Here is a 26,729-nt window from a genome sequence, read left to right as displayed (position 1 = left end):
GCAAACCCCCTGAAGTTTGGGACATTGCACCTTAAACCTTGGAAGCAGAGCCCTACTTTAATAAAGAGTTAAAAGTCAAGTAGTAGGCTGGGAAAATGAGCAAACAAAAAAAAATTCTGATCATAGAAAGTTACTATGTGACAAAGAAGATCAAAACACATAACTCAAAAGAAGAAAACAAAGTCACATCTGAAGACTTCAAAAAAAATATGAATTGGTCTTACTATGGAAGAACTCAAAAAATATTTTGAAAATCAGTCAAGAGAGGTAAAGGAAATATTTGGAAGAGAAATGAAAAAAAAAGAGTCAACAGTTTGGGAAAGGAGACACAAAAAAATACTGGAAAAAAATAACACCTTAAAAACTAGATTAGGCCAAATGGCAAAAGATATACACAAAACCAATGAAGAAAAAAAAAAGCATGGAAAAGCAGAATTAACTAAATGGAAGAGGAGGCATAAAAATTCACAGAAGAAAAAAAAAACCTCCTTAAAAAGTACAATTGGACAGATGGAAAAGAAAATAAAAAAGCTCACTGAAAAATAAAATTCCTTAAAAATTATAATTGAGCATATGGATGCTAATGACAATGAGAAATCAAGACACAATAAAGCAAAACCAAAAGAATGAAAAATTGAAGACTGTGAAAGATCTCACTAGAAAAATAATAGACCTAAAAAATAGATCCACAAGGGATCATTTAAAGATTATTTGACTACCTGAAAGCCAAAAAAAGATCCTACACATCCATGGGTGTAAATGATTATGAGATCTTTCTTGATTTTAAATACTATATGAATGGTGCTATTAACATTGCTAAAATCAATTTAAGTGTGTTGTGGAAGAAGAGCTGTAAGTATTGGAGGGATGGGATTGGGGATATTTTGTCAAACCATTTTGTAAATAAAGAAAGCAGAGTTTGAACTTGGAGAAAAAAAGTCAAAATTTCTATTCAGTTCTGGTCTTTTCATCAAGATGCTGTAAGTGATCTTTGGTTGTAGAAGGGAGGAGAGATTGGAGAAGGGGATAGTCAGAAGCAAAATACTTTTGAGAAGAGATAGGGTGAAAGGAAAGAGAAAATAAAATAAACAGGAGAAATAGGATGTAGAGAAATACAGTTAGCAATAGAAAACAATTTTGAAGCAAGTTTCTCTGATAAAAGCCTCATTTCTCAAAGATATAGAGAATGGAGCCAAATTTATAAAAAGGTGTCATTCTCTAATATAAAGTTTTCAGATAAAATGAAGCTACCTAGCCATATGAAAAATGCTCTCAGCCACTCTTTTAAAAAAATATTTCATTTAAAAATATTTATTAGTTTTTGTACATTTATAAGATTTTGTTTCATTTTTTTCTCCCTCTTTTTCTTCCCCTTCCCCAAGGTAGCAATCAATCTAATATAGGTTATACATGCAAAATCATATTAAGCATATTTCCATATTAGTTATATTGTGAAAGAAGAATCAGAACAAAAGGGGAAAACTATGAGAAAGAAAAAAAAAAGCAAAAAAAAAAAAGTGAAAATAGTATGCTTCAATCTGCATTCATAGTTCTTTCTCTGGATGTGGATAGTCTCTTCTATTATCGATAGACTATCATGAGTCTTTTAGAATTGTCTTAGATCATTGTATTGCTGAGAAGAGCAAAATCTATCAAAATCAATTATCTGCAAAGTGTTACTATTATTGTTCTAAGTCACTCTTGATGGGAGAAATGTAAATTGAAACAATTCTGAGGTATTATCTTATACCTATTTGACTAATAGGACAGAAAAGGAAAATGACTAATGTTGAACAGGATGTAGGGAACAGAAGTTATTGATGCATTGTTGGTGAGTTGTGACCTGATTCAACTATTCTGTAGAGCAGTTTGGAACTATGCTAAAAGGGCCATAAAACCATGCATATGACCTAGCCATACCACTAATAGATCTATATTCAAAAAGGGATTAAAAAACAAAAATGAAAAGGATCTATATGTAAGAATTTGGAAAAGAAATATTTTCACCTAAGTACTACTTGTCTGCAGCTCATAAAATTTGGTATGTTGTCTCCTTTTAATGAAATTATTGATTGTATGATTTATTTTTTATTATAGCTTTTTATTTACAAGATATATGCATGGGTAATTTTTCAGCATTGACAACTGCAAAACCTTTTGTTCCAACTTTTCTCCTCCTTTCCCCCAGATGGCAGGTTGACCAATACATGTTAAATATGTTAAAGTATAAGTTAAATACAATATATGTATACATGTCCATACAGTTATTTTGCTGTACAAAAAGAATTGAACTTTGAAACAGTGTACAATTAGCCTGTGAAGGAAATTAAAAATGCAGGCAGACAAAAATATCTGCTGGTCATTTCTTACAGAACAATAATATTCCATAATATTCATATATCACAATTTATTCAGCCATTCTTCAATTGATGGGCATCCATTAATTTTCCAGTTTCTGTCCACTACAAAGAGGGTTGCCACAAATATTCTTGCACATACAGGTCTCTTTCCTTTCTTTAAAATCTCTTTGGGATATAAGCCCAGTAGTAATACTGCTGGATTAAAGGTATGCACAGTTTGATAACTTTTTGAGCATAGTTCCAAATCACTCTCCAGAATGACTGGATATATTCACAACAATGTAGTATGGTTTATTCTTTAACCCACTTATTCTTTTTTTTCTGAGACAATTGGAGTTAAATAACTTGCCCAGGGTCACACAGCTAGGGAGTGTTAAGTGTCTGAGGTCACATTTGAACTCAGGTCCTCCTGACTTCAGGGCTGGTGCTCTATCCACTGCATTATCTAGGTGCTCCAGACCACTTATTCTTTAGGATTTAAATTATTTAGTTTTAATTCAATTCTAAACTATATTTTCATTGCCCTACATTGGATGGAAGTTTTATTACATTATGGATATGAAAAGGATGCATTTAATATTTCTGCCTTTCTACATTTGCTTTTGAGATTTTTATTCCTTAATACATAGTCAATTTTTGTATTGGTGTCATATACTTCTGAGAAAAAGGTATATTCTTTTCTATCCTTATCCATCTTTCTCCAGAGGTTTGTCATTTCTAAAATTCTATTTGTCTTAATTTCTTATTTATTTTGTGGTTAGATTTATTTAGTTCTGAAAGGAAAAAATTATTTTCTTTAGTGAGCTTTTGTACCTTTTTTTTTTTTTTTTTTAATTTGGCCATTTCTACTTTTTAATAAGGAACTGTTTTCTTTTTTCCTAAGAATAAACTTTGATTCTTTTTTCTAGATTGTCTTGTATAACTAATTTCTTTCTTCTACCACTCTTATTTGATTTTCAGACTTTTTTGAGATCTTCCAGGAGTTTTTTGGGGCTTGGAAACAATTGATTTTTTTTTTGAGATTTTGCATGTAGATACCTTTACATTATTGTCCTCTTCTTCTGAATTTGTGTCTTGATCTTCCCTGTACCCTAATAAGTTTCAGTCTATTTTTTTGTTTGTTTTCTCATCTTTTCCAATCTATTTTGTTACTTTCAAAATTGAACTCTTCTCCTGGATGTTGGAGGAGTACCATTCTAATCTTTTTGTGATGGGAGTTGCAGGCCATGGTTTTTGGTGTTTTGGTGGTATTATTCTGAAGTCTATAGGGGATCCTTATGTTGTACTGGAGCTGTAGGTGGTCTGGGGACTTACCTGGTGCTGTGGGGAGGGGAGGGAGAAAGAAGTGATTGTTGCTGAACCATTGCCTTAGGTTTCTTGCAACTCAGCTAGAATTGTGCCCCCTTATTAGGGCCTGGTGTTGGTCTTTGCTGTTTATCTGGTATGGAGAGGCACACGGGGCTTGGGGCTAGGGTAGCAGCTGCTTCTTCACCTGGTGCTACTTTGAAGCACATGGAGGATCCTCATGCTGCACTAAGGCTTGCCTGGGGTGCTATGATAATGATATAATTGAAGAGTGGCTGATGTCTTTTCCTGGTATTGCATTGAAGGGCATGGGGAAAGAGATAGAACTAGTTTTGCCTGGGGCTGCATGAAAGGGGCTAGCCACTTGCCTTTGCTTCAAAAAATAGAATCCATGATGTTTATGTAGCTTAATATGTTTAGCCATTCCCAAATTGATACTCCCTTCTTTTCCATCATAAAAGAGTGGATATAAATATTTTTAAGATCTTTTCCTCTTTCTTGGATTTCTTTGGGACCATAAACCTCATAGTGGTATCACTGGCTCAAAGGAGCCACACAATTTAGCAACTTTGGGGGCATAGTTACAATTGTTTTCCAGAATTTATGAGCCATTTTACAACTCCACCAAAAGTACATCCATGTGCTTGTTTTCCCATTGTACCTTATTCATTTATTATTTTCTTTTTGTTTGTCTTCAACTTTGCCATTCTGAGGTGTTTGAGGGGGGCTTAGTGTTACTTTAATTAGCATCATTTAATCATTCGTGATTTTTTTTTCATTTGGTTAGAGTTAGATTGTATTTCTTTCACTGATAAATTACTTGTTCATATCCTTTGATGATTTATCAATTAGAAAATGTTAAGTATGAGATCTACATTTAAATAGCCATTTTAAGAACTTTTATACTATAGCTTATCATATTAGACAGGGAAATCTAAACAATCATAATTATTGGGTTTAAATTTATTGCTTAAATTGTGTGATATTTCCAAGTGCCTCATGGGAGCACACCAGAGAATCCTTTTGTCATGCTGATAGCCCCTGTAAGCCCAAGACAGGTTTCCAGAATATCCATCTTAACAAGCTTCTGCTTATGCTAAGAATGGGTTAGAAGGAGACCAGAGCTGGAGTGAAATACTGGTGACCCTGCTTTTAGAGTGTGTCACACTTCACACCTGGCTAAGTCAGCCTGAAGATAAATTCTGAAAAGGAAGAATATGAGAGGCATAAATGCTATACTATTCCCTATAGATGAAGTGGGCTAAAACGAATGGGGCAACCTTTTGATTAGAAGAAGCCCAATATCCTCATTTTGATCAATAAAAGAATTTCCACAAGATTGAATTTGGAGTCAGGAAGACTTGGTTTTAAATTTCACTTCTCATATTATCTTGTAACCAAGAGCAAGCCATCTAAGTATTTTCATCTGCCAAACACGGATAATAATACCTCTGATACTTGCCTCAAGGGACTTTGTGAGGTTCCAAAAAAAAATAATGTAGGGAAAGCCTTTTTTAAACTTTAAAGCAATGTATACATCCTGTTATCATCGAGTATTCATTCAACAAGTATTACAGGCTTGCTTAGTGCTAGGTGCTAGATAGAATTAAAGTTTGGACTGTCCTTGACTGAACAACTAAAATTAAACAGGATGCCTAAAGCAAACCATAAAAATTCCAGGAAGCTTCTGCAGCTATGTAATAACTGCTTAGTTGTCAAGCTCTTATGTATCTTATCTTATCTAACCATTTTTTTAATCACATAATTTTATTTTTTTCTCAATAGTATCTTATTTTTCAAATTACACTTAAAGATCGTTTGCAGCATTCATTTTTGTAAGATTTTGAGTTCCATTTTTTTTTTCTCTTCTTTCTTCTTTTCCCCTTCTCCCCTCCCCAAGACAGCAAATAATCTGATAGAGGTTATACATGTACAATCATTTTTAACATATTTTCATTCATGTTGTAAAAGAAAAATCAGAACAAAAGGGAAAAGTCATGAGAAAGAAAAAGCAAACAACGACGAAAGGTGAAAATAGTAAACTTAATACTCATTTAATTTCCATAGATTTTTCTCTGGATATGGATGGCGTTTTCCATCCCAAGTCTATTGGAATTGTCTTGGATTATTGCATTTCTGAAAAGAGCTGAGTCTATCATAGCTGATCATCACAAAAATGTTCCTGTTAGTTACTGTGTATAATGTTCTCCTGGTGCTTCTCACTTCATTAAGTCTTTCCAGACTTTTCTGAAATCAGCATGCTCATCTAGAAAAACATTATTGGGGCAGCTAGATGGCACAGTGAATACCAGCCTTGAATTCAGGGGTGCCTGAATTCAAATACGACCTCAGACATCTAACACTTAACACTTACTAGCTGTGTGACCTTGGGCAAGTCACTTAACCCCAATTGCCTTGCAAAACAAACAAAATTTAGTATTTATTATTCAGCCTCTCTATTGATAAGCACACACTTAATTTCCAATTCCTTGCTCTCACAAAAAGAATGACTACAAAATTGATAGATTTTTTAATCAATATTTTACAGTGGTGCATACATGTATCTCTTTTCCCATTTAAAACAATTCTTAACTAGGAAAAAACTTGATTTGTTCTTTCTTCTTGAAAATGTAATAAAAATTGTTGTGGATTATAAGTCACTGAGAATATATCCTAAGTCCTAACAGTTAAACAAGCCCTGTTTCCTTATCACTAAGCACTGGGGGATTGTCTCTGCCCTCATGTGAATTATGTTCTGATGGGAGTAATGAAATGCAAACAGATATATACAAAGTTGTGTGTGTGTGTGTAGGGAAATATTACTAACTGGGGATTTTGAAAATAGATTTGTACAAAGAAGCTCTTGGGCTAAGAATTTAGGGAAACTAAAGATGGAAATAGGTAGAATTAGGGAGTACATTCCATGCATGATAGTTCTTTCCAGAAAGTGAGGTCTAGAATCAAATTGCTTCAGTCACTGAGGTCTAAGGCTATATGCTCTGAATCAGACAGACAGACAGACAGACACGCACACACACACACACACAAAATAAAATGTTATTTAATTTGATCCTTGAAACCACCATGGGAGGTAGGTACTATTATTGTCTCCATTTTTACAAAAAAAGAAACTGAGGCATAATCTTGTCCAGAGTCATATATCTTATTAAGAATGTTGTTGTTGAGTCCTAACTTTCAGGACCCCATTTGGATTTTCTTGGCAAACGATTTCCTTTTCCAGCTTATTTTACAGAAGAAAAAACTGAACCAAATAGGATTAAGTGACTTGCTCACAATCACACAGCTAGTAAGTGTTTGAGGAAACATTTGAACTCAGGAAGATGAATCTTCTTGACTCCAGGTCCAGTACTTTATTCACTGTACCACCTAGCTGCCCTTGTTAAGAATATGAAGCTGTAGCTCTCAGGGCAAAAAAAATTGGAAAAATGAAGAGATGCTTATCAATTGGGGAAAGGCTGAATAAATTGTAGTATGTGATTATGATGGAATATAATTGTTCTGTGGGAAATGATGAGCAGGATGCTCTCAGAAAACCTGGAAAGTTCTACATGAATTCAAGTAAAGTGAAATGTACTGCATTCAAAGTAATAGCTTTTGGGCTGATCAGCTGTAATGACTTTGCTATTCTCATCAGAACAATGATCCAGCACTACTCTGAAGGGACTTATTATGAAAAATCCTATCCATACCCAGAGAAGGAATTGATTATGTCTGAATACAGATTGAAGCATTTTCTCTCTCTCTCTCCTTCTCCCTCCTTCCCCCAATTTTAATTTCATTTTTCTTGAGATTTTTGGTTGTTGTTATTGTTGGGTTTTTTTTTTTCAGGGTAGATGATCTACATTTTCTTTCTCAAAATTACTTTTATGGAAATGCTTTATATAACTTCACATAATTTTTTTTAATTTTAATTTTTTAAAAATTGTTTTTAATGGGCAATAATGATGGGGATAAAGGAGAGAATCTGCAACTCAAAAGTTTTAAAAACAAATGTAAAAGGACAGTTAGATGGCTCTGGAATCAGGAGCACCTGAGTTCAAATTTGACCTCAGACACTTAACATTTCCTAGCTATGTGACCCTAGGAAAATCACTTAACCTCAATTGCCTTAAAAAAATGGCTTGAGATAAGTCAGACCCTTCCTTGATTTTGATGCTGAGTGAAACAAGCAGGACCGGGAATACACTGTACTCATAAACAGCAAGATTGTGTGATGATCAACTATGAAAGACTTGGTTCTTCTCAATGATCAAAGAAAATCCCAATAAACTTTGGATAGCAAACACCATCTGCATCCAGGAAAAGAACTATGGAGATTGAATGTAAAGCAACATATGTTATATTCACTTCTTTTTTCTGTTTTTTTTTTTTTTCCCTCTCTCCTGGTTTTCCTTTTTGTTTTGATTTTTTCTCTCCCAACATGATTCATAAAGAAATGTGTATTAAAGAAAGTTAATATATATAACCAGAAAAACAAAACAATTAAAAAATAAAAACACATATAAAACTGTTTTAAATGTAACTGGGGGAAATATTAAATATTTTTTTAAAGGAGGGCAAAAAAGAGTGTGAAGCTGTATTCAACTTGTGTCTTCCAGACTCCAGGTCCAATGTTCCATCTATTGTGCTATCAGCTGCCTTTTAACAGTAGTGTGCCAACATGACAGTGAGATACTGAATTAATACAATGAGAAATGCAGGAATTAGCAATAATCAGTCTGAGTTAGATTCAAGAATTAGAAAAAAAAGATTCAAAAAAATCTAATGGTAGTTGAATTAGTTCACTGTACACTTAAAGTTCAACTAAGACAATAAAAATGTATAGAAATGCTCTTAATACAGGAAGAAAAAGTATAGTAAAGGTGATGGAAAAGTAGAAAAATTTTAAAGTGCAACAGAGCATACAATAGGCAATAGGGCTTGGAACAAAATCTATTATGCTTCAGTCGAATTTAAAAAATAAACAAAAAAGACAACAACAACAAAAAGAATAATAAAAAAAAAAAACCCCAAGGGTAATAAACATCATCTCTATCAAGGCAACAGCAAAAAGAGACTCATTATAAGAGCTAAACAAGTTACAGGGAGACAGACACTAAGACAATATTTTATGGTAGAAAATCTCAATATACATTTTTTAGATCTAGTCAAATATAACAATGCCAATAAAACAAGAAGGATGTTAAAGACAAAAATAGAATTTTAAAAAACTTAATTACCTAATAAATATCAATGTAAATAGTGTTAGAGTATAAAAACCCTTTCAGGCATATGAAGAAAAATTAAATACATGATTTGCTGATAATAATACAATAAAAATTATATTCAATAATGGGCATTTGAAAAATTATTAAAAATCTATGGGAGATTAAATAACAATCTTAATGAAGCATAGGATCACAAATCATAGAAATAGTAATAATTTCATTAAGGATTTTGATATTCAGCCAAAGCAGAACTTAGGAGAAAGTTTGTCTCTTTAATAGTATTTTATTTTTCCAAATACTGGCAAAAATAGTTTTCAACATTTCACCTTTGCAAAATCTTTTGTTCTAAATTTTTTTTCTCTTCCTTCTCTCCCACTCCCCTCCCCAACAGTAAACAATCCAATTAAGATTAAACATGACAGATTATGTCTCCAAATACTTTTAAAATAGAAAAAGAACAGATCAATGAATTAAGCATGGAACTGAAAAAAAAATCAAATAAAAAAACCCACCACAAACACACAATTAAGTACCAAAGAAAGAAAGAAATCCTAAAAATAGAGATTAACAAAACTGAATGCAAAGAGCATTGAATTAATAACAAAAGTAGGAATTGCTTGTTTAAAAAATAGCTAAAAATTATCTAATCTGATTTTAAAAGAAAGGAAAACCAACATACCAGTATCAAAAATGAAAAATTAGAATCCCTAATTAAAGAAGAAATACAGAATATAATTAGAAACTATTTTATCCAATTACTAGGCAAAAACACTGATAATGTAAATGGAATGGATAAGTATTTACAAAAATAGAAAATATCCAGATTAACAGAATAAGAAAAAGAGATTTTAAATAACTCAATCTCAGAGAAAGAAATTGCCACAAATAAACTTCTAAAGGAAAAAAAAAAAAAACCAAAACCTGAGAACATATGGATTTATTCAAATATCATACAAACTCATTGTAACAAAACAAAAATAAAAACCAATAAGAAGAAAAAAATGAAAAATAATTTCTACTAAGTTCCTTGTATGAAACAATAATGATTTTAATACCTAAACTATATAGGGTGTGTCAAAACAGAAAAAAATAGACCAATATTTCTAATCAATATTGATGCAAACTTTTATAATAAAATATAAACAATAAGGCCATAGCAAAACATGATTATATATTATGAACAGTATGTACTGCACCAGGGATGAAGAGCTGATTCATTATTAGGAAACTGATAAGCACACTAGACTATATTAATGACAAAAACCATTAAAATCATATATCAATAAATACTGGAAAACTGGAACAAAACATGAAAATATTTTCTAAATTGCTAATTAGACCTAATTAAAGTCACTGAGATTCTGATTCTGATTGGTAAAGTTGGTCAAAAAAGGAAAATGACAAATGCTAGAGGGTCTTAAGGGAAATAAGTGAATAAGTGAGTGCACAGTTAGTTGGGCTATGAAACTCCTCCCTCTCTGTAGTGTTTGAAGGAGAATTTGAATTTAAGATTTTGCTGACTCTAGGCCCAGTGCCCTACCTAGCTGCTCTTTCTCTTTTCGGTGACAAAGAAATGAAAATTAACTCCATCAACTGGGAATAACTGAACAAATTATGGTGTATGAATGTAATGGAATACTATTGTGCCATAAGATATTATGAAAGACTTGGGTTCAGATAAAGTTGGGAAGACATACAAACGAATGCAAACCATAGTGAACAGAACCAGAACAATTTTTGTAACAACTTTATAAGAATACACTAATTAGGGGCAGCTAGGTGGCGAAGTGGATAGAGCACCAGCCTTGAATTCAAGAGTTCAAATCTGGTCTCAGACACTTAACACTTCCTAGCTGTGTGACCCTGGGCAAGTCACTTAACCCCAGCCTCAGGGGGGGAAAATACGCTAATAAAATTTTTTTTTTACTTTTAATATTTTATTTTTCCCCAATTACATGTAAAAATTATTTTTCAAACTCACTTTTAAAAAATTTGAGTTCTAGATTCTCTCCCTCCCTCTTCTACCTCATTAGAATGTAAGCAATTCAACACAGATTATTAAAATATAATCATACAAAACATTTCCATAATAATCATGCCATAGACCCCCCAAAAAAAACCCTCAAGAAAAATAAAGTTAAAAAAATATGCTTCAATCTGCATTCAGTTCTTTCTTTGGGTATGGATAGGATTTTTTATCATAACTCCTTCAGAGTTGTCTTGGATCATTGTATTATGAGAATAGTTATGTCATTCATAATAGATCATTTTACAATATTGCTATTACGTTGTACACAGTACATTCTACACAGCATCAACTTATGGAAGTCTTTCCAGCTTTTTCTGACATCAAAAGATATATTTGAAAAACTTTAGATCTCTGATTAATTCAGTGACTATGATCCCAGAGGATGATAATAATTTTTATTACCCATTTTCTGACAATGAGGTGATGGATTCAAGATTCAGAATGACACATTTTTGAATATGGAAAATATAAGAATTTGTTTTCCATGAGTAAGAATACATTTTTAAAAAAACCAAGAGTTTTTTCTTTTTTTTCCCTTTAAGTTGGGAGGTGGTGGGTGAATAAAGAAAATAAATTCTTGTTAATTGAAAAATGAAACTTTTAAAAATCCCCAAAAGATAAGGATTGATAAAAGACTATTTGACTTGATGCTTGGGAGATCTCTGGTGATCTTACAGAAAGCAGTTTAAGTAGAATTGTGTGGCAGGCCACATTATAAAGATTGAAAAAACCATGGGTAGTGGGAAAATGGAGGCAGCTACAATTCATGAAAAAAGGGAGATGAAATAAATATTTATATACCACCTTCTTTGTGCCAGGTATAATGCTAGTTGCTTTACAAATATTCTTTCATATGATCTTTACAATAACCTTGTAAGGTAGGTGCTATTATAATTCCATTTTATAGTCAAGGAAACTAAGATTAACTTGCCCAGAGTCACACAAATAGTAAGTATCTGAGGCTGGATTTGAACTCAGGTCTTCCTAACTTCACGCCTAGCATTCTATTCATCTAGAAATAGCCACCTAATTTCCTTTAAATGACTTTTTATGTGCATTTTTGTTGTTTTACTATTTACTTATATAAAAGATATAGAGATCTACAATTTCTATCACTACCCACTATCATGAAACTATCTCCCAAAAGAAAATATCCCTTGTATATGAATTTTTCAAGAAACTTAGCAGAAAAGTATAGGAGAGAGATATGAGAGAGATATGATTAGCCTAATGAGCTAGAAGGGTTGAGGGAAATGTATTTATTTTTAGGATTAGGAAATCTGAATATATTTGTGAGAAGAAAGAAAAGAAATAATGGAGAAATAAATTTCTAACACAGAAGGGATGAATGATTGCTTGAGTCAGATTTTGTGATTTGGTTCAGTCTCCTCTGACTGGAAACATCATTCATATAAAGAATGAAATGGAATGTTATTTAAAATACTATATTTAATATAAAATTTAAATGTGTAATATTAGCAAAATAAAGAAATACTAATTATATGTGTATAATATAAATTATATATTATACATAATTATTATATTAAATACATATTAAATATTATATATACATATATATATAAAATATAAAATCTACAGTCTATACATAGTTCATGCATTTCTACTCTGTCTTTGCTCCCCCATCTCATTTCAAGGATCACCTTTCCTCCAACACATACACAAATTAAATGCAGCATACTGTGATAACAAAAGTTTTTTGTAAATTATAAGAATTCAAAAGAAATAAACCAATTACTCCTTCATGGAGACAGCCAACTCCAAACATCTAAACCTCCTCCTGTTTGCTTTATAAAATATTAGTATGGGGTAGAAGGAATTCTTATATCTCCTGGAAAAAGAATGATCAAAAGGAGTGATTGTACCTCATCTCAGGATCACAGATTATCAACAAAGGAAGTCAGGGGAAGATGAGGGAAATCACTCTTGCTCTCCTTCCTCATTCCTGATCACACAGCTCACTAGCCCTATGGGATTCACAATAGCTGAAGGTTCAGCATCTTTGGATCTTTGCTCGTCCTCCTCTTTCTCCTTCCTTGCTCCAGAATCTGGATCTCTCTCACTGGTCTGGTATTTGGTAGTCTCAGTGTCTCTGGCCACAGCAAGAACAGCATTGACAAACCAGTCATTGCAACCTTAGCTTGGGCCTCAGCTCCCTCACCTGTTTCAGGAAGGCCTAGAAATTCACATCTTCAGTCAATGACAGGAAGGAAATCAACCCTAGATGCAGCATCAGTACAGCTTGTATCCTCCTCCTCCTATCATATGGCATCCTGCCACAGAACATACTACTGGACAGTTTCTGCTATTCACTTTCTGCTCAGGAGAGGAGCAGAGTAATCTCATTTCAGGAATGGTATCTCAAAAACTGGGTTGAGTCTTCTGTGAAAACTTCCTGGATGTTCAAGTTTCTGTGGAGATTAAAAAGTGATATAGAAATGCAAATGAATAAAAGTGAAGGCTATATTTTGCATAGTCCACCATCTCTTCTCAAGGAGTTTGTGAGCTTCTTGAAAACAAAGACCATGTTTTCTCCTTCCTTGTATCATTACCCTGTATTTCCTTCCCTCCTTACTATCCCATCCCCATGTCTGAACACATTGTTCAGCACATAACAGCGGCCTAATAATTCTGATAATTCAAGACTGAATGAAGAATATCAGGACAATTCACAGGGTGATGAAATACTGTTCTGTTCATAGAGTGGCAGTGAGGAGGTTAGCTGCTTGGTGTTCAAATTCTCAAGTGCTGGGAGGGAGGAAGGAAGCACACAATTTTGAATCCTTGAAATTAGCACTAGACAAAAAGTGCTGGTTCCATAAAGGCTTTGATTTGAGTGAGTTGTCCATTTGGCTTTTACTGCTCAGAACAGAAAAGAACAGAAAAAAGACAGAACTGCAGAATTCAGGTACAAGCAGAGGGCAGAGAGTTTAGGAAACATCCCTGAATTAACCATGTTAATGAGGATTGAGTTAGAATATAATGGGTTATATGACACCTAGAGTCAGTAGAATTTTTAAAAACTGATTTTTGTTGATACTGTTTTACTTAGCTTAGGATCCCCTTTCTAGAGAGCTAGCCCTTGTAACAAATAATCTTTCTTTCTTTCTTTTTTTTTTTTTTTTTGAGGCTGGGGTTGACTTGCCCAGGGTCACACAGCTAGGAAGTGTTAAGTGTCTTGAGACCAGATTTGAACTCCTGAATTCAAGGCTGGTGCTCTATTCACTGCGCCACCTAGCTGCCCCCAACAAATAATCTTTAAAAAAAAAAAGAAGAGGAAAAAAAACAAAATTAAAAAAACAAAACAAAAAAATCTGATCAATACACTGAAAAATTTCAGATTATATAGTGTTTTACACTCATGAATTTTCCTTACATATATGCGTGTGTGTGTGCACACACAGAAAGATATCTTCTCATATCTCTTCTTTGGGCCCAGAGGCTTGTTCCTTTTAATTTCACAAAATTCATTTTTTATTGTTTTGTGGTGGTTGCTATTTTCATTTACATGGCAGTAGTTATTGGTTTTATTATTTTCTAGGATCTGCCTAGATCACTCTGTAACAATTCATGAAAGTCTTTCCATACTTCTCTGTATTCATCATGTTCATTTCTAATGGCACAGTAATATTCCTTTATGTTGATGGACAAATTGTTTTATCTATTGATTGATTTTACCCCTTTACTCTTACAAGGAATTCTAATAACAACATTAAGGAGTATGTGGGGAAGATAAAGATCTTTTGAAGGAAGCCAAAGGAAGTTCTTTCTTCTTTTCTGGACTTAAACTCATGCCCTAAAGGTGAGTTGGATACATGATAGAATTGGTGTATCTTTATGTTGGGGGAAGGTTGTTAAAGGTTATGGCTCTTTGGGATCCTGGTTTCCTTAGTTTCACTTGGAGGCAGAGCTATAAATTTGGTGGGACAACTAAAGCACTGTGTAAAGAGCCAGATTTAGAGGACCTCAAATTTAGTGAGCACTGACAGAAGTTAGTACTTCAGCAAATAGAAATAACAGAATTTAGCACATAATAAAAATTAAATTGGAAGAATTAAAATGGAAAACTATCATATGCTGGACTGAATCCTTATCATGATACTGAAGAACTGAAGGCAACCTTTGTGCTGGAGGCCCCAGATAGACTAGAGTACAAAGAATAGTCATATCACATAAATAATTAGGGATCCAGAATTTAATCTGTGTTCCTACAGATTGCTCACTAATACTTATAATCTGAATATCCATTAATATTCTGAACCTTCCATCTTTAGTAGATACTTCCATTAGTTGCTGTAGCTAAACAAAACAAATAAAACCCCATATTATCTAGTTGCTAACCTTTTCGTGATGTATTTCTTCAAATTTAGCAAGGAAGATCCTTGGCTGACTGATACATGGACTCACAGCCCATCACCTGGTTCTTACTCAAACTCCAGATTGGCAGGACCTTCCATGTTTGAACTGTCCTTATGGAATAGCCTTTGGGAACGCAGAGTTAACTCCATACAATAATAAAGCTGGTTGTAGAGGAAAGAATGGTGGATTTGGAATTAGATGTAAACGTTTAAAATTTTATCTCTGATGGTCACTACGAAATTGTATGACTATGGACAAGCTTAAGCTCTTTGAGCTTCAGTTCTTGTGAAGATCAAATGAGCTCATGTTTGCAATGAGATTTGCAAACATTAAAGAGCTGTATAGATGATAACTCTTATAAATGTTTGGTAAAGGAAACTTGGTGGTTTAGGGTAGGCTTTCTATATTGCCTTAGAGGAGCTGATCTACTTTCTCTCATTCACCGTCTGCCATAAGAATTCTCTTGGGTAACTTAAATTTGGCTGCTTCTTCTCTGACCCAATCATCTGTTGTGATTAGTTTGGAACATTTGCCATGAAGATGATTAAAAACTAATGTGTAGGATCCCTTTTGCATACTAGAAACGTGCGCAGCTTTCATTCCTGAATATAAACCCCATATAAATAGCTAATTAGGATCTGATTGAAGAAAGAAAACTTGTACAAAATCAAAGAACAACCAAATATCAATCAAAAGAAAGTGAACAAATTAAACGATCTTGAACAAAATATTACAAATCAGAATCTTGTATTTATTGCTCTTGGTTCCTGGACACAAAGGAAAATATGTTGTGAGATTTCAGATATCACATAAATGTTTAGGGACCAGTGATGCCAGATCTTGAACAGATTAGTATATTCCTATTCATGAAGCAGTATTTTTAGCAGCTGCTGTGATTCTAACAAGGGAGAGAATTGCTGTGCATATAGTAGGGCTGGAAGCAGCTCGTGCATAGAGCACCAGGTCTACAGTTCCAAAGACCTGAGTTCCAATCTAGTCATAGACACTTCTTAGTTGTGTGATCTTGGGCAAATCATTTAAGCCTCAATTTGCTTATCTGTAAAATGGGGATAAAAATAGTATCTACCTCCCAGGGTTGTTGGTAGGATCAAGTGAGACAGTTAACGGGTAAAACATTTAGCGCGGTGTCTGGCACACAGTAAACAATACATAAAGGCCCGGTTTTAGAAAGAACTAAATTCAAAGATAAAATTGACTTTAAATGAACTTAGTATTCGTGTTCTGACAAACTCGTTTTATTACCCAGTAAAGGGAAATATTTTTTCAAAGCAGAATTCTCTCTCTCTTCCCTTTCCCCAGGGGAAGAAACAGGAAGAAGTAAGGGCTCTTCCACCAAGGAAGGAAAGCGCAGGGCCCAGGAGAAGTGGGACCATTGCCCTGGGGGGACGGGAGGACGGGGCGGCGGGGCAGGAAGGATAAAGCGGGAGAAAAGGATGCAGAAACGGCAAGACTAGGGCTAGGTTTCCACAATGGGAAGGAGACGTCCCCTAGAGGTGGAGACCGTCTGGTTCGCGGCCAGCCTGGGCGCAGGAGTGGGGGGAAGGCGAGGGGAGAGGTGGGGACGCTACCCGGATTCGCACTTTCGGCCTCCGCCTAGTCGCCACGAATCCCTGGACTAGTCACTGTACAATGATGGGGGTGGACTGGATGACCTTTAGCGTCTACGACTCTCTGAGAATGTATAACTCAGACTCTTAGGACTGGCAGAATCAAGGAGACGTGAGTGCGACCAGAGTGACCACATGGACTGGCCCCCAAGGTTTCCGCCTCAGGATCCATGGGCCCCTTTAAGAGCACCCGCCCTGCTCCGCTCCATTCCACCTCCTCGGAGATTCTCGTCTGGGTTCGAAGCACAAAGCTTCCCGCGAAAACTACGTCAGAACGGAGCGCGCGCGCGGGAAGCTCCTCCTCTTTACTCCCTCTCCCCTTTCCCCTTCCTTGGGTCCTCCATCGGCTCCTCTCTCCCCTCCTCCCTTCCCCTGCCCTCCCCCCAGTAGACCGGCGCACTCCTTATATTCCTATTGGTCCGTAGAGCCCGGCGCGCGGCGCGGCTCCTGATTGGTCCGTGTGCAGAGGGCTGAGGGGGTGTGTCCGGCGCGGCGCGGCGCGCGGCGCGGCCCCGCCCCTCCTCTGGCTGTGTGCGCGAGGAGGCTGTGGCGGCGGCGGCGGCGGCGCGTGGCAGGCCCCGGCCGGCAGGCGGGAGGAAGCGGTGGCGGCGGCGGCGGCGGCGGTGGCGGCCAGGGCCTTAGCCTCGGCCTCGGCCCCGGCCTGAGGGAAGGAGGGAGGGAGGCATCGCGGGTGGTGGCGGCTACAAGCGGGAGGCCCTGGCCATGACCGACTTCAAGCTGGGCATCGTGCGGCTCGGCCGAGTGGCCGGGAAGGTGAGCGGCCCGGGGGTGGGAGGGCGAAACGGGGCGGGCGGAGGCCGCAGCCGCCATGAGGCCCCGCAGAAAAACAGAGGCCTCTCAGAGGCGACCGCGAGCCCGGAGAGTCCGGCGGCCGAGGCCGGGTTCGGGAGCTCCGAGGCTGCCGATCCCCGCGGGGGCCCGCCCACCCACGGCTCGGGAGTGGCCGCCGCCAGGGTGCTCTCTCTTTCCCCCGTACGGAGCCGCTGTTCTGTCCTGGCCAGGCCTCAGCCCCCTCGACGTCCAACGAGGCCCCAGGTCGGAGGGGGTTACCCTTCTTCCCCCCACCCCCACCGGCCACCCGACCCTGGCTGCCTGACTCCTCCAGCCTCACCGGGGTGTCAGGTGTCAGGCTGTCTGTTCCACTCCCCCCCACCCTGGGCATTCCGGCTATTGGCGTGAGCGCTGAGGTCTGTGGTCCAGCCGAGGTCCAGCCCGGAGCGGCTGAAGTTTCGAGGAACGTCCAGGTTCTCGGGATCCATGAAATAGAACCGCATAAGTCTGGAAAGCTGTTGAGGTGTAGTTGCTGTATCTAAAGCAACTCGCAAGGTCTAACTAACCCTCGTTTGGAAGTGCACCGAGATTTGGTGCTGCTTGCTTCTTGGGATGGGTGCACTAAAGCAGGAGATCCAAAATGCTTCTGTGGGTCCCGGGCTTGCACACGCCTTCCTTGAGGGCTTTAAAAAAAAAAAAAAATGAAAAAGGTGCTGTGTAGTAGATTTTAGGCTTCATGGCCTGTTCTGTAGAATAATCTCTTCTCACTGACCGAAAAAAAGCCCATTAGTAAGAGAAATACATTTTTTTTTTTAACCCATGTTGAGGTCACTGGATTAAACTGAGGAGTTTGCCTAGGGAAGGCAGTGAGCAACTAGTTACACTGTTGTGTCACACTGGCCTAGAACAGTAGGGGGAGCCTGGGGAATTAGTGCCATGGAGCAGCACCTGAGCCATGTAGGTAGCACTTTACCATCATCTTAATAGCTAACATATATGTGCTTTAGGGTTTGCAAAATATGATGTATAAGTATACCTCCCTTCATCTCTTACCTTCCTCTTGCTTCTTTCTTCACCTGCTTTCTCACTCTGTTTTGTTCCTCTTCCTTTTATGTACTTTTTCCATGAGTTAAGCTTACTAGTGCTACTTGTGAACATTTTTGTTCCCTGATGCCACCAGCAAATTAGAAGTGGCTATCTGCTGGTCTGTCGAGAGTCTGCTCCAGGGAAGCCTCACTGGTGGTTTCCAAGTTGATTACCTGTAGCTAGCTATAGATAGAGGCTCTTAGGAGAGAGATTAGTGGACAAGCCTCAGCAGCTATTGGGAGTAAAGCTGGAAACTGTATGCATAAAGAAATTTAATGTGAGGTTTATTTGCTTTGACACAATTTTCTACTTAAGTTAGTCTTTCATGCAGGAGTAGAAGATTCTGATAGCTATAATTTCAAGACAATTTATATTCCGATTAGTGAGATGGGTGCTGACTTTTGGGTTATACTATGCAAACCATTTAGTTTAGTAGTCAATTCCTTTACTTGCTGTTATTACCTACCCTTGTTATTTTCCTTGTTATTTACTCATCTAATTGAGGGCAGGTGAGTCAAGGTGATTAAAATAACATTTAGTTACCATCTTAGAACTTAGAGTTTAAATGTGACTCATAATTTCCTATTGTCATTATTTCAGTGTTGGCCTTACTTAGCTTTCTTGATAATAAATGTAATTCTTTACAATATCTGGTTAATTTTTAGACAAAGTATACACTGATAGATGAACAAGACATCCCACTGGTGGAGAGTTACTCTTTTGAGGTGAGAATGGCCTGTTCCTTGGGTTGGGTTGTGGTTGGATTTGAAGGACCTGGAGAAATTACAAATGCATTTTAATATTATTTTCTTCCTGCTAGTACTGAGAATGAGATTCCCTCGAGATGAATAACTAATGTTAGTTCTGAATCACCTCAGAACCAAATATGACTAAGTCAGCTAGCTAATTTTGATCAGCTTTGACAGTCTCCAGCAATTATAACTATATTATATCCTGTATTCAAATTAGAGAAAATTTGTTTCAGAAATTTTATCTTCCTCTTTCATTGGCTATGTTTTTAGGAGCAAATGACTTGGGGCCAGTGTTTATTATCCCCTGTACTACTAACATCCATGAGGACCAGATTGTTTTGTTCCAAAAAATACGAGGGATTAAACTAATATTTTCAGTGGTTTTATTTCTTTTTTCTTCCAGTTAAATTTTGAAGTATTGTTGCTGGTTCAATGATTAAATATTTTCCTTGTCCTATCCCAGGCACGAATGGAAGTAGATGCTGATGGAAATGGTGCTAAAATATTTGCTTATGCTTTTGACAAAAACCGAGGAAGGGGATCTGGACGTTTACTTCATGAGTTGTTGTGGTGGGTATTTTGTAGAGATCAATATTTTTTATTTTTATTTAGGGTGTGGCTATCAGTTTATAGAGTCTGCCATTCATCCATTCAATCCCCTTAGCTCCCTAAATAAGTCTTGTGTGATCTTTGATATGCTGGGGGGGGGGTTGGGAGTAGTTTTAAGAGCACCAGACTGTACTGTACACTGTACACAGTGAGGGAGGAGGGAGGACACTACTTTTCCCTTTGAACCTTATAAGGAATAATGTGGGTTACAGAAGTCTCTAAGGATAGGGTGAACTTGGCTGCTTTGGGTGTCAAGGCACAATAAATTTTTCTCTTTCAAGTAACCTGTGAAGGTGGATCTGGGGACATATTTTGGCAATTTCACTTTTTCCTCTCTGAGAAGTAGGGTGACTTTTTTCAGGTGGTCTTTATTTTTGTTTGTTTTTTTTTTCTAGTGGAAAACTCTAGATTTGTGGAAGTTTTAAAGGTGTTCATTTAAAAAGGGGTTGGCTGGTCATTGCCTGGCCTCCTCCATTTCAGTTTCCTTGTGAAATCAGTATCTGCCAAGATGACAGCTTGTGCTACTGTGTAACAAACTTGAAATGGTGTTCCCGTGGGAATGTTCGGTTTAACCAGGCCAAAAGGGAATATAAAAATCTTGGGTCTTTAAAGTTTTTAGAATAAATGTTCTTGTTTTCTTTATCTTAGAAGTTTGCATAAATCTCACTTTTTTTTTTCTGGATGTATCTAATTATTACTCTTGGTCTGGATTTTTCATTGTAACTGAATTTCACCTGTGTTTTTAAAACATCAAAATATTAAATATACTATTTGTGGGTATTCAATCACTGAGGATTTCTTTTGAATTTATTTTTAATATACATTGCTTTATAAATCGTGTTGGGAGAAAAAAATCAGCAAAAGGAAAAAACTGAAAGAAAAAAAAAAAGTGAGCATAGCATGTATTGATTTACATTCAGTCTCCATAGTTCTTTTTCTTGATGCAGATGGCATTTTCTCTCCAAAGTCTATTGGGATTGTTTTGGATCACTGAACCACTGAGAAGAACTAAATCTTTCACAGCTGATCATCGCATAATCTTGCTGTTACTGTGTACAATGTATTCCTGGTTCTGCTTGTATAGGCATTCAATGCCATATATACTGCTCAATTGCGCTAATTCTTAGAAATTGATAATTAGCACATTTTGTAAAAGAACTACCAAACTTGCTTTAACTCATAGTCCATCAGGCCTATCAGTAGGTCACTTAAACTTGGTGGATCATGTTACCTGTACAAGGTCCATGATTTTCAAATAAAATAACTTTTCTGGGTTGGCACATGGAGTATCTTAAAAATCATTAGTGGCGATTGTATTTTAAGTTATATTCATAACTGAAAAATACTCCTGAGAACATAGTCACAATAAGTTAAGCGGGTACAAAAAGTATGAAGTAAAATATGTGCATAGTCAATGATGCATCCAGCATTTATTTAGATTGTATTGTTTCCCCCACACACATATATTACATGTAATGTCCATATCCCTATACAGTATGTATTTGTATATGTACATAAGTGTTGTGTACATAAACACCTGTGTGTATATATACAATAAGTTCATTTGATTCTCATAATAACCCTGTAAGATTGGTACTTAAATCTTTGACTATCGTTTTACAAATGAGGAAAGTGAGGTTGATAGGTTAAGTGACTTCCCCTGGCCCAGGGTCACTTAACTAGTAGTCATTTAAGCTCTGGTGTTAAGAATAGAGGGGAAGTGAAGGGGCCAAGCTGAACCTAACAGCATATCGAAAGAGAGGACATTCCCCTTAGAGCCCAGTTTGGTTTTTGTGTCATTTGGTCTGAACTGAGTAAGCAAAATGAGGTGATAATAAGCTTCTCAAATTTTTTAAACCTTAGTTGCTTGAATTAAGTAGCATGTAATTCCATTGCCCGAAGACAAAAGAGCACAATGCTAGGTACCTGCTTAGATACTTTGGATTTTCTGTATGTTAAGATATACTGAAAATCTTTGAATTACAGGATAATTTATCTTCTGTAAAAGAACTAGCAGTATTTTTAAAGATATATTTGTTTGTGTGTCCCAGGGAACGACATAGGGGAGGAATTGCTCCGGGATTTCAGGTGGTACATCTTAATGCAGTAACAGTGGACAATCGATTAGACAACCTGCAGTTAGTGCCATGGGGTTGGAGACCTAAAGCAGAAGAAATCTCTAGTAAACAAAGGTATGTCTAAAGTTGTCCCATTCATGAATGATGTGGATCGTCAAGGTTGTTGCAATGAACCTTGCTGGGTAGATTGGGAGGATGATCAGATTCATTAATCACTAAATTAGTTCCGTTGTTAAACAAAATTTTTCTTTTTTCTTAATGTGTTTAAAACCAGATATTGAGTAGTTTCTCTTTAGACAGGTAGGGGTTATGGTGACTCTCAGTTTTTAGAGACACATTGAAGAGCTTCCCCTTTCAACCTTTTAAGTCTCTCCCCAATATGAGAAAAAAGATGGAAAAACTTGATTCAGAGTAGGCCTAACTGGAGGAGAGAGTCATTGAAGCATTCAACATATGTCTCTATGCTTGTTTTAGGGATGGGTTCTATAATTTTTTTTTTCCCCCGGAAGCAAAAGAATCTGGTGCAGGTTTCTGAGCTTAGTGTGGAAATGCAAATTGCTCCTTTTAGTGTGAAAATCTTTACTTGAATATCTAATAGAGGAAGCTATTTGGGATGATGGAAAGAGCACCGGAATGGGAGTCAGAAGACTTAGATTTTTACATTCCAATTCTACTGGTTTCACATCTCTGGCTTTTAATTTTCTTATTTGTAAAATAAGGAGGTTGGACTATTATCTTACTATCCATTTGGTAGGAAAATAAATGCATCACCCAATAAACATTTATGAAGAGCCCACAGTGTGCCAAGCACTCTATTAACTAGTAACTGTTAGGGATATAAAAACAAAGAAATAATGCCTATTCTGCAAAAAACAAAAAACAAAAACAAAAAAAAAAAAACAACTTTTCTACTTTAAATGTTTGTTGTTTGTGTAAGTGCAGGCATTTTTTTTCAAATCCACATCTTTCCCCCTTCTTCATCCCTTCTTCCACCAAATGAAAGGCAAGAAAAACAAAATCTATCAGAAATTTATGTAGTTGTGTAAATCAAAATCTTATTTTAGCCCTATTCTTTCCTAAGAAAAAAGAGAGATGCTTAAATCTTTGCTCTTGAGTCTACTCCATCAGAGTACTATCAGAAATAGCATATTTCATCATGAGTCCTTTGGAATTGTGGTAGGTCATAGTGTTGATCACAGTTACTAAATATTTCAGAATAGATTATCTTTACAATATTGTATTAGCTCTATAAATTGCTTCATTTTACATCATTTTCGTGTAAGTTTTCCTGAAATGTCCCTTTCATTATTTCTTATGGTACAGTAGTATTACATCACATCAACGTACCATAATTTGTTCAGTCATTTCCCATTTAACAGGTAGCCTTTGTTTCCAGTTCTTTGCCACCACATAAAGAAATATTATAATTATTTTGGTCTATGCCTTTTTCTCTTTCTTGGATCTTTTTAGGGTTTAGCCCTAGTAGTGATATTATTAGGTTAAAAGGTAGATATGCTTCTTTTTCCACATCTCTTCCATCATTTGTCATTTTCCTTTTTTATAGTCTTAGCCAGACTAAAGGGTATGAGATAGTAAGTCAGAGTTGTAAAATTTGCATTTCTCTAATTACTAGTAATTTGGAACTTTTTATCATGTGATTATTGATATTTTTGATTTGTTCTGAAAATTGCCTATTCATATCCTTTGACCATTATTAATTGGGGGGAAAGCTTATGTTCTAATGGAAGGAGACCACACATACATGTATAAGTATATGTAGAATAAATGTAAAAAGAATAGATAGTAGTTAAATAGAAGATGGTTTGGGAGAAGGGAGAAGACATTAGCAATTGTTAAGTGCGTAAGCTTTGTCTCTAAGAAAGAGAGAAATTCTATGAGATAGGGTTGACCAAGGACTGTTATAGGCTTGAGGGAAGGTTGAGAGGCATAGTAGCAGGAGATATGGTTCCTATTTGAGAAATAGAGAGAATGCCAAGTAGGTTAGATCACCAAGTGAGGCAAAGTAGTATGGAAAGATGGAAAGTCAACAGAAGATCATATGGTTGAAGAGATGAATAATTATCTTTTAATCTGTTGTAATGTGGTCTCTAACCTCTTCCAGTCCTGGACTTCAGCCTAGGAAATGAGAACACTGATAGTAAGGATTCCTTAAGTGAGCAGGCTGTTGAAGGACAACTTCTAAGGAGCACTGTCCTAGAGTTAGGTGTAAACCCCTGGGAGGAAAGGCATAAGCAGAGCATTAAATAGCTTAAATAGCTTCTTTGGTTATTAAAGGGAATTATGATTTGTTTTCTCACCTGGTTCTTTCCCAGGTATAGAACGAAGTAGATGAGAAATCAGTGAGATATAGGAGCTGAAGTCAGGGGAACTCCCACTGCTAATCTAAATTCTATTCCTGAATGATTTATAATCCTATTTGGGCAAGGATCTGTGGCCATTTAAAGTTTTTTCATACCTTTTTGTCACAAATTGCCAGTACTTAGAATATCTTCATAAGTAACACCCTGATAAAATTTGAGATTTTTTTCCTACACATAAGAGGTAATACTTGATGGTTATGATGATGTTTAATACAATTTCATATTTCTGAGCTGAGAACTATTTTGTTTGGTAACTTCTATGTAGTGATTATAGTTGCTGAGTTATAATCATTACAGTAGATAGCATTTCTGAGCAGTCTAGAAAATGCTAACTAGATAGAAGCAGACGTCTTGCTAGCTGCTGTCATTAAGTTTAGAGAATTAAGATAATTACTAGTAAGATAAGGAGGCTATAACCAGTGGTGGACCCTGGGAGAATCTGGACCTAGAAAAAATGTTGCTTCTAGAATAGACTAAGAGAACTTCTACACTTGCAACTTGGAGGCATTGTTCCAACTTTTAATATTGAATGTTTTTTGAATTGATGTCTCATGAATGGTTTTCACAATACTTTGAGAATAGGAGCATCTGATAAGAGTATTTTTTGATCAAACCAAGTTCTCATAATACTGATTCACAGATCTTTGTACCTTGGTGGGCATAATTGGATTGAACTTTTATTGTTAGTCCATGGTGGCTTTTATTTTATGGATTCTTCATTTATTCCCTTATCTTTAATTGGTTACCTTGAGTCTGTGCATGTCTTAATTTTTTGCTTCTGTATTTAAGGGAGCAGAGCTTGTACTGGCTGGCAATTCAGCAGCTTCCCACTGATCCTATTGAAGAACAGTTCCCTGTCTTGAATGTTACTCGTTATTATAACGCTAATGGAGATGTGGTAGAAGAAGAAGAGAATTCCTGCACATACTATGAATGTCATTATCCCCCATGCACTATGATTGAAAAGCAGGTATATAGATTATAACATTGAGAGCTTTGTTAGTAGGTATACTTCTTACCTCCAAGTATTTCCTGTAATTTTATACTTTTAACTATTAAAATGTTCCTCTCCTTAATTTCCTTTATTTTAAATTTATTTTTGGTGGTATTTTATGCATCTCTTATCTCTTTTTCTTACTTTCCCATTTTCTTCCCTTCCACCAAGTTTAAATGTAATATTTATTTGGGGCATGGGGGCATATATTTATTGGGGCACTTATCAGCAGTTGCTGATAGATGGCTACCTTCTTTTTAGAGCTCCATGATTGATTTCTTCTTATTGAGAATGAAATAATGGATTTTCTGTGTTCTTTCTAGTTACGTGAATTCAACATCTGTGGCCGGTGTCAGGTAGCCAGGTACTGTGGTTCCCAGTGCCAGCAAAAGGACTGGCCTGCTCACAAGAAACACTGTCGGGAGAAGAAACGAACCTTCCAGCAAGAGCTTGAGCCAGAGCGATGACTGATCAGTGACATCTCAGCAGTCAGATTCCTGTTCCCATGGGCATCTGTGGACTCTTGTTTTTGCACAGTAATAACAGACTGGTTATTGAAGCCGGAAGCACTGAAGAACCCAATGATGCTTGCATAGAACAGCCACTGTATAGACCAAGCCACTTCAGGGCTCTATATAAGGGGGACAAAGCTTCCCCTCCAGTGTTATTCTCAAGCAGAGACTACTGTGGAGGCTTCAAGCAGGAAGCCTCTCATTATTTATATGTTAATATGTTTGTAAACTCATGTACAGTTTTTTTGGTTAGAAATTACAAATAGAATCATTTACTGTAATCTTCAAATGAGAAACTGTTGGGCCACATGTCTAAATACCGTCATGTAGCAAAAGCTCATCACCTAGATAGCTGGAAGCCACAGCAGCTGAGCCAAGGTCAGGGGGATGGGCTTCCAGCATCAGCAGTTACTTTGGAGAACAGTCTGCATGGAAGTAATATTTAAAAAAAAAAAAAAAGCAAAGTAAAGGGTTGGAATGATTTGGTGTCTTGACTGTAGTTTTCTGCTGTTCTCGTCAGCCTGTGGCCACTCTCCCCTTTGCATTGGGGTGGTCCTGAGACTTTGAACTGAATAGAGATGCTGAAGCAAAAGTGGAA

At 36.4% G+C, this 26,729-nt stretch overlaps 1 protein-coding gene and 1 long non-coding RNA gene across 2 annotated transcripts in view; both read left to right on the top strand.

Moving 5' to 3' along the window:
- Positions 1–15,478, top strand: part of LOC141553388 (uncharacterized) — a 32,536-nt gene extending 17,058 nt beyond the window's left edge. Inside the window, exons 2-3 of the long non-coding RNA XR_012485443.1 lie at positions 14,636–14,742; positions 15,311–15,478. This is a non-coding gene — a long non-coding RNA (uncharacterized LOC141553388). The remainder of the gene's footprint in view (positions 1–14,635; positions 14,743–15,310) is intronic.
- A 2,008-nt stretch (positions 15,479–17,486) lies between these two features.
- Positions 17,487–26,610, top strand: ZMYND19 (zinc finger MYND-type containing 19). The gene is made up of 6 exons (XM_074289002.1): positions 17,487–17,701; positions 19,471–19,530; positions 20,021–20,127; positions 22,218–22,358; positions 25,415–25,595; positions 25,943–26,610. The coding sequence occupies exons 1-6, from the start codon at positions 17,651–17,653 to the stop codon at positions 26,084–26,086; spliced, it is 684 nt and encodes a 227-aa protein (XP_074145103.1). The 5' UTR covers positions 17,487–17,650; the 3' UTR covers positions 26,087–26,610.
- Positions 26,611–26,729: the final 119 nt, after the last annotated feature.

This window comes from Sminthopsis crassicaudata, chromosome 2 (assembly GCF_048593235.1).
Source record: "Sminthopsis crassicaudata isolate SCR6 chromosome 2, ASM4859323v1, whole genome shotgun sequence".
NCBI classification, from domain to species: Eukaryota; Metazoa; Chordata; class Mammalia; order Dasyuromorphia; family Dasyuridae; genus Sminthopsis; species Sminthopsis crassicaudata.
The sequence above is the reverse complement of the archived record's forward strand: the minus strand, read 5'-3'. Positions and strand labels throughout refer to the sequence as shown.